The sequence below is a fragment of the Chrysochloris asiatica genome, unplaced genomic scaffold (assembly GCF_000296735.1).
Source record: "Chrysochloris asiatica unplaced genomic scaffold, ChrAsi1.0 scaffold00160, whole genome shotgun sequence".
Taxonomy (NCBI): Eukaryota; Metazoa; Chordata; class Mammalia; order Afrosoricida; family Chrysochloridae; genus Chrysochloris; species Chrysochloris asiatica.
Window position 1 is genome coordinate 6650347 of NW_006408678.1, and position 7874 is coordinate 6658220.

A 7874-nucleotide genomic window follows, 5' to 3' on the forward strand; every position below is an offset into this window, starting at 1 on the left:
GTTCTATTCAACTGACTGCCTTTTGGTCTATGTACAGGTTCCATATGAGCACAATTAAGTGCTCTGGAATACACATTCTTTGCAATGTTATCCAGAGTTTGACATGATCCGCACAGTCAAAAGTCATAGTTAATAAATCACAGATACACATTCTTCTGGTGTTTTCTGTTTTCAGCCATTTTCCACCTTTCATCACTAATCATATAGTTTCTTGTTGAATTGCCTTCAGCAATATTTTACTTATATGGGATACTAATGATATTGTCCAATGATTCCATATTCTGTTGGGTCACCTCTCTTTGGAATGAGTGCAAATATGGACCTCTTCCAATCAGTTAGCCAGGTAGCTGTCTTCCAAGTTTTTTGGCATAGATGAGTGAGTGCCTCTGGTGCTGCTCAGTTTGTTGAAAGATTTTAATATGCATTTCATCAATTCTCAGAGCCTTATTCTTTGCCAATGCTTTCAGTGCACCTTGAACTTGACTGAAGACCGGAGGAGTTGTGGGTTGACATAAAAAACATCATACAGGAAGAAAGCAAAACGTCATTAAGAAGATGAGAAAAAGACCAAAATGGATATCAGAAGAGACTCTTAAATTTGCTTTCCAGTATAGAAATGCCAAAGCAAAATGGAGAAATGAAAAGGTAAAAGACCATTAAGTTTCAAAGAGCAGCTCAAGAAGACAAAGTAAAATATTATATTGAAATGTGTAAAGACCTGGAATTAGAAAACCAAAAGGGAAGAACATGCTAACCATTTCTCAAGTGGAAAGAACTGAAGAATAAAATCCAAGCCTCAACTTGAAATAATGAGGGATTTTATACTGATTTTGATGTAAAAAGCATCAAAAGAAGATGGAAAAAATACAAATAATAATTACCAAGAAGAAATGGTCACTATTCGATCATTTTAAGAGGTAGCTTATGTTAAAAAGTCAATGTTACTGAAGGAACAAGTTCCAACACCCTAAATAAAATGCATCGATTCTTCTATGGTCTTCCTTATTCAGTATCCAACTTTCATTTTCACTTGCATATGAGGCAACTGAAACAACATGGTTGGGTCAGGCATACCTTAGTTCTCAAACTGCTATTGCCCAACCCAATATATCATTTGATTTTTTTTACTGCTGTTTCCAAGACTGCTGATTGTAGATGCAAACAAACTGAAGTCTTTGACAACTTCAACCTTTTCTTGATTTATCATGATGTTATATATTGGTCCAGTTGTGAGGACTTTTGTTTTCTTTACATCGATGTGCAATCCATACTGAAGGCTGTAGTCTTTGATCTTCATCAGTAAGTATTTTAAGACTTCTTCATTTTTAGCAAGCAAGATTGTACTATCTGCATATCACAGGTTGTTAGTGAGTCTTCCTCCAATCTTGATGCCATATTCTTCACACAATCCAGCATCTTGGATTATTTGCTCAGCATACAGATTGAATAAATATGATGAAAGGCTACAACCCTGGTGCACACCTTTCCCAATTTTAAATCATTCAATATTCTCTTGTTCTATTGTAACAAATAGCTCTGGGTCTATGTACAAATTCCTCAAAAGCACAATTAAGTGTTCTGGAATAACCATTCTTAGCAATGTTATCCATAATTTGTCATGATCTATACAACTGAAAGTCTTTGCATAGTCAATAAAACACAAGTAAACATGTTTATGGTATTCTGTGCCTTTTAAAATCCTTCTGACATCAGCAATGATATCCTTCAATCCTCTTCTGAATCTAGCTTGAATTTCTGGCAGCTCCCAGAAATTCAATTCAGATGCACTATTCCATCCTTTTAAAAAATTATCTTCAGCATTATTTTACTTGCATACAACATTAATGATATTGTTTGAAGATTTCCTCATTCCACTGGGTCACCTTTCCTTGGTATGTGCACAAATATAGATCTCTTCCAGTCTGTCGGTTGGGTAACTGTCTTCCAAATTTCTTGACATAGATGAGTGGTAACCTCCAGTGCTGCATCAGTTATAAGGCATTAATCATCATCATGTGACTGGAAAACCAAAACAAATCCGTATGACGAGATGTTATGGTCTTTTTGGTGTGTCAACTTGTTAGGTCACAGTTTCCAGTTGTTTAACTGAACACTGATGCAGATATTTTGGAGAAGTTCTGGTGCATTACATGTTGGGCTGCTAACTGAAAGTCAGTGGCTCAAAACCCACCAGTCCATTTGTGGGAGGAGGATGAAGCTGTCTACTTCTGTAAAGACTTACAGTTTCAGAAACCCTAAGGATCACTTTTATTGTGTCCTATAGGGTAACTGTGAGTTGGAATCGACTTGATGGCCGTGGGTTGTTTGGGTTTCCTAGGTGTTTCTATAAAGGCATTTTATAGATGTAATTAAATTTCATGGGGTGCACAGTGGCCGTATGGGATATGTACTGGACTGTGAAATACAAAAGCAGTGGTTTCTCTATGGGAGAAAGATGAGGCTTTCTGCTCCCACAAAGATGTTACAAGTGCATATAATTTTACATGCTAAGAGGTTTTAGTTTTACCCTGAAATTAAAAAGAAAAACGAATTGAATGGTATGATGAGGGGTAGAAATGAATCATTTTGAATGCTGTGCAAAGGTACTGAGGTAGAAGGTAGAATGATAGGGGATATGCTAAGAGATTAGAAACCAGGAAAGCTACACATGAAAGAAAGAAGATGCTGAAAGGAAGACCATCAAAATAGCTAGGGGAACATTATTTGGGGGAAAATGCACCTAGCCTGGTGCATCAGAAGAGTGTGGCAAGCACCTACCACATTATGATAAAGATGCCAAGAACAACAGTGATAGAGGGAAATAGCTAGAAAGTAGATAGTATTGGCTTAAAGAGTGGCAAGGAAATGCTAAAACAGAGCAAGCCAGGATAGATTATCTTTTTAGAAGCTTGACTTATAAGGAGTAAGAAAGAGTGGCCAGAGAGAGAAAAAGGCATACTGTCTAATGAAGAAATTTAGGATTATTACAAGTGTGGTAGTGAATTATTGAATGCCTCTTCTAGCCATATTTTTGTGACTTCCACCAAATAGCTTTTCCATGATAGGTCTGGGTAAGAGAAGATAGGGGAAGATGCTGATGAATTATATGATTCATTTGTGAGTGACCAACAGAACTGATTATGTTGGAAAAACTTGGAACTCTAACTTGTATAAAAGGAGTCACCTCAGAAGAAGGAACAAGGGAACTCACTACCATTAAAGAAGAAGAGCCAGGAATGGAACCCAGCTTTTCAACCCCAAGATCCCGCCACACTGAACCTCCTGGACCCAGGGAGAGAAGGCTATATCACTGAAGGAGTCAGAGAGTAGCAGAGGATCATCATCAACAGATCTAAGAGCCAGAGCATGAAGAACAGTAGTAAGATTCCCAGCCCAAAAAGCAAGTAAAACTGAGTGACTTTGGCCAAGAGGTTTGCATGCAGAGTGGGGTGCCTCCAGGCACTTAATTGGAGTAGCTAAAGCAGAGTTCCTTCAGGTTGAGGTTTATGGTGACTTGTGTGCACTGTTGGCATTTGGTAGTAGTCCTAGAAGACCTTGGTGACATTGCCACACAGGGCAGAAGCCAGGCCAAGAGCTAAAGGGCCAAAAAGAAGCCTGCCTGTAGGCATAGCTGAGGACAAGCTGTTCTGACTGGACAATTCCTTGCAATAAGTTTCTTAACACGTCCTGATAGGGTGGTGGATTGTGAACTGGGCTGCTAAACGCAAGGCCAGTAGTTTCAATCTACCAATCATTTCGTGGGAGAAAGATGAGACTTTCTGTTCCCATAAATATTTACAGCCTTGCAAATCCTGTACAGGGTCACTGTGAGTTGGAACCAACTCTGTGGCACACAACTACCACCACCACTGACTATGCTTCTGTGTTTGAACCTTGACTGATTTACTATCACATAAAGTTTATATCAGAAATATGAGAAACAGTAGGCACCAGATCATAAAGTGTATCTAATTCTGACATACTGTGATAGAATCTTGAAGTCAGTCTTTTATAGCTTGGGGGGGTGGGGGTGGTGGCTTATGTGCCATGGAGTCGGTTTCGACTCATAGCGACCATGTGCAGGGTTACCGAAGCTGTAAATCTTTACATGAGCAGAAAGCCTCATCTTTCTCCCTCAGAACAGCTGGTAGTTTTGAACTGCTGACCTTGTGGTTCACAGCCCAATTCGTAATCACTACTCTACCAGAGTTCCTTATAGCTTGAGGGGGGGTAAGAGCCCTAAATGAGAACAAGGATACTTCATCCTTAACAAAATTCAAGAGAGGAGAGGTGACTAAGTCTAAAGGACATTTGTAGATGGCTTAGTAAAAAAGAGTGGGCCCCACCACTTACGGTCTGAAAGCTGGAGGGAAGGGGAAGGATGGGAGCAAATGGGGTACATTTGGAGATGCAGGGATAGGAAACCAAAGTAATTCAAGCCAATGGTCCAAGGCTTGTTAGTGAGTTTAGGAAACAAGGATATCAACTGAGAGAGACGATGGTGTGATATGGCTAAAGACAGAGACCAGGTTTCTTTGGAGGTTGGTCACCACCCACTGGGACATTGTAGAAAGGAATCAAATTTGAGGAAGAGTTACATAAATTTTCTTGCAATTATGAATTTTCTTGCAATCTGAATGAGCAAGTCTTGATGGAGTTGTAGATTGGGCATTGGACTGTTAACCACAAGGTCAGTGATTCAAACCTACTAGTCGCTCCAAAGGAGAAAGGGGAAGCTATCTGTTCCTGTAAAGATTTACAGTTTCAAAAACCGTATATAGAATTGTTATGGGTTAGAATCAACTCCAGGGCAGTAAATTTGGTTTTTGTTGTTGTTTTTTGGGGGGTTTTGGAGTGTATAGAACAAAGGACTAGTGATCTACTTCTGAAATTAGCTTCTGAAAACCTTATGAATCACAGACACTGTCCTATTTGCTTTCTTTGGACTCATCATTGGGAGGGATCAATTGCTAGAGAAGACATTGTGCTTGGAATGAGAAGGCCAGTGAGGGCATGGAAGACCCTCCATGAGAAAGACTGACACAATAGCTACAAAGCTGGGTTCAAACATCCTGCGACTCTTGATGATGACTCAGGACTGCGCAGTCTTTTCCTCCGCTGAGCATAAGGTCATCGTGAGTCAGAGTCAACTTGATGGAAACTAACAAAAATGGAAGTCAGGCAGGAACTTGTTGACTGGTTCACTGATGTTTCCTTAGCATCCATATCAAGGTCTGGCATTTAGTAGGTGCTCAATACCTATCTGGAGTATCAATTAATATTTAAATGAGCAAATCAACAGAATTATTTAGATTGAATAACTGCTTTTATACAGAATTAACATATGTAAGAGATCACAGATGCGTCCCAGAAGCCTTAAAACATAAATTAATGACAAGTATTTTTTTCCTGACCTCAGGAAGCTAAAGGCAAGTCAACCTAGATAATGCAGCCTTCCAATTGGGTATTTTTTAAGCCTGAATTTCCCCCTGTGTTATCTTAGAACAAATTATCAGGCAAATCTTTATTTTGTCTTATTATGCAATACACTTCTCTGAAATGAGAACATTTACTATATTTTTTTTCACATACAATGCACTCATGCAAATATCATGCACACATATATAATGCACATAGAAAACTAATGCTAAAGGTTGCACAGTTTGCAGAAACCCGTATGACGTTCATGTTACTTGCAAAAAAAAAAGGTACCACATTCACTCTGCTTTTCACTGATATTTTACCACAATAGGTGGACCTTAACCTTCTCTTAGTACAGCTCATACTGGTTTTCATGGCATTTACCACTTTAGTGAAGAGAGGGGGCGTAAAAACAAGATTTCTAAAAAAAAAAAAAGCAAGATTAAATGGAAGTATGTATGGCATTATTAAATAACAAAAATAGAACGCTGCTAAAATGGGTCCATTGCATATCTCTATGCATTACCTGGATGGAAGACTTTGGTTTTGCCATTAGTGATTCCAGAAGAGCTCGCCTCCATTTTTATTGACCTTCTGCCTGGAGGGAGTGAGGAATGCCTGACCACGGGCAGGCGGCGTGACCCTGGGTGGCTTGCCACACTTCGCCGTTGATGGATTTGTAAACGTTTTTCAGCCCCATGAATAGATAAACTTAAACCTGCAATGAGAAATAGCACTGTTATACTACAGAAGTCAGTTTAGCATGGTTGATATAGAAAGCTAACTTCTGACACATCATCAAATCCAGAAAACAAACACAACTATCCTGTTTAAATTCTTGTTGCTGTTGTAAAGTGCTAAGTGTTAAGAGTCAGTTCCAATCCATAGTGACCCAGTGTGGGTTTCCAAGGAGCGACTGGTGAGCTTGAACTGCCAACTTTGTGGTTCAAACCAACTTTGCAGTCCAGTGCATTAACCCATAGCACCACACCCGAAGTTCTTTTAGATTCTTAAGGGATGCTAAAACCCCAAACCCACTGCCATTGAGTTGATTCTGACTCGTGATCCCACAGGACAGAGTAGAACTGCCTCAAAGGGTTTCCAGGGCTGTAAATCTTTACGGACACACACTGCCACATCTTTCTCTCATGAAGTGGCTGGTGAGTTCGAACTGCTGACCTTTCCCTTTGTCGCTGAATGCTTTAACCACTATATCACCAGGCCTTCTTGTTGTTGTTAAGCACTGTCGAGTTGGTTCCAACTTACCCTGTATAAGATTTCCAAGGCGCTTCTGTGGGTTTGAATCACCAACCCTATAGTTAGCAGTCCCATGCTTATCCTACAGTGTACAACAGGTTTCCCTAAGGGATGTTAAACCATAGCAGTCAAGTTACTTCTGACTTCCAGCCCCCCATAGGACAGACGGAAACTGCCCCATGGGGTTCCCAAGGCTGTGATCTTTACGAAAATAATCTGTCACATCTTTCTACTAGGCCAACCTTTTGGTTAGCAGACAAGAGATTTACCCATCGTGCCACTCGGGTGCCATTAAGGGATGTTTGTTGTTGTTGCTAAGATGCGTTGAATCAGTTCGGACTCATAGTGACCCTGTATAAAGTTTCCAAGGAGTGGCTGGTGGATTTGAACTGTCAATCTTAAGGTTAGCTGTGACACTAAATTGTGATATCAATCACTTTTCAAAAGTGATTTAATAGAACATTATTGCATTCCAAAGTGGGCATGTTTTATCTATCATGACAAGACTTTTATAACTGAGGATCCAATAAAGTCAAATATTGAAATTCTTATAACTCAAAATACTGGAAAAAATGAGAAAGTTGTAAAATGTTCTTGGAAAACTTCTACTATCTTTTAATTCCATTTTCCATGAACTTTTTGAAGCTCCTTCATATATACAAAGGTAGCATGCTGTTGTCAGGGGCTGTGAGGTTGAAGAACTGTTGCCAGTTATTTGGAATTTATTAAAACATCAAGGAATGTTCTTCGTGGGATTCAGATACAGGTCAGAGTTGAAAACAGCTCAGATTTATACCTCTGATAATGTTAGAAATATGTTCATTCAAATGTACCTTATTCTAGAAACTTTCAAACATACCAAAAGTGGAAAGACTAGCATAATGAACCCAACTAGCTTCAACAAATATGAACACTTTTCTTCTTTTGTTCTATCTATTCTTTTCTCTCTTTTTTTGTAAGCTTGTTTTGAGGGGAACTGGGATATTTTAAATACAATTCTAGACCTTATCTCCAACATCATACATAAACACTTGTATGTACCTTGATCTGGCAAGACAATACCTAACCAAACTGACTGTCATTCCTAATGCCTGATCTTCTAAAATCTAGCCAGTATACTTTACCCAGATGGCTTAAAAAACATCTCCCTCAAAATTAGTTTGTTTGACCCAGAATCTAAGCATTGTTTGGATATT

At 39.1% G+C, this 7874-nt stretch overlaps 1 protein-coding gene across 4 annotated transcripts in view; it reads right to left on the bottom strand.

Annotated features, from left to right (window-relative positions):
• ANO4 (anoctamin 4) overlaps window positions 1-7874 on the bottom strand; it is a 607193-nt gene that overhangs the window by 317879 nt on the left and 281440 nt on the right. For 3 of the 4 annotated variants that reach the window (XM_006871106.1, XM_006871104.1, XM_006871107.1), the window contains one exon: window positions 5948-6139. In XM_006871106.1, the coding sequence (XP_006871168.1) occupies window positions 5948-6002 (55 nt within the window). In that variant the 5' untranslated portion in view covers window positions 6003-6139. Of the gene's footprint in view, window positions 1-5947; window positions 6140-7874 lie in introns of those variants that run through there. The other variant, XM_006871105.1, reaches the window with a different exon arrangement.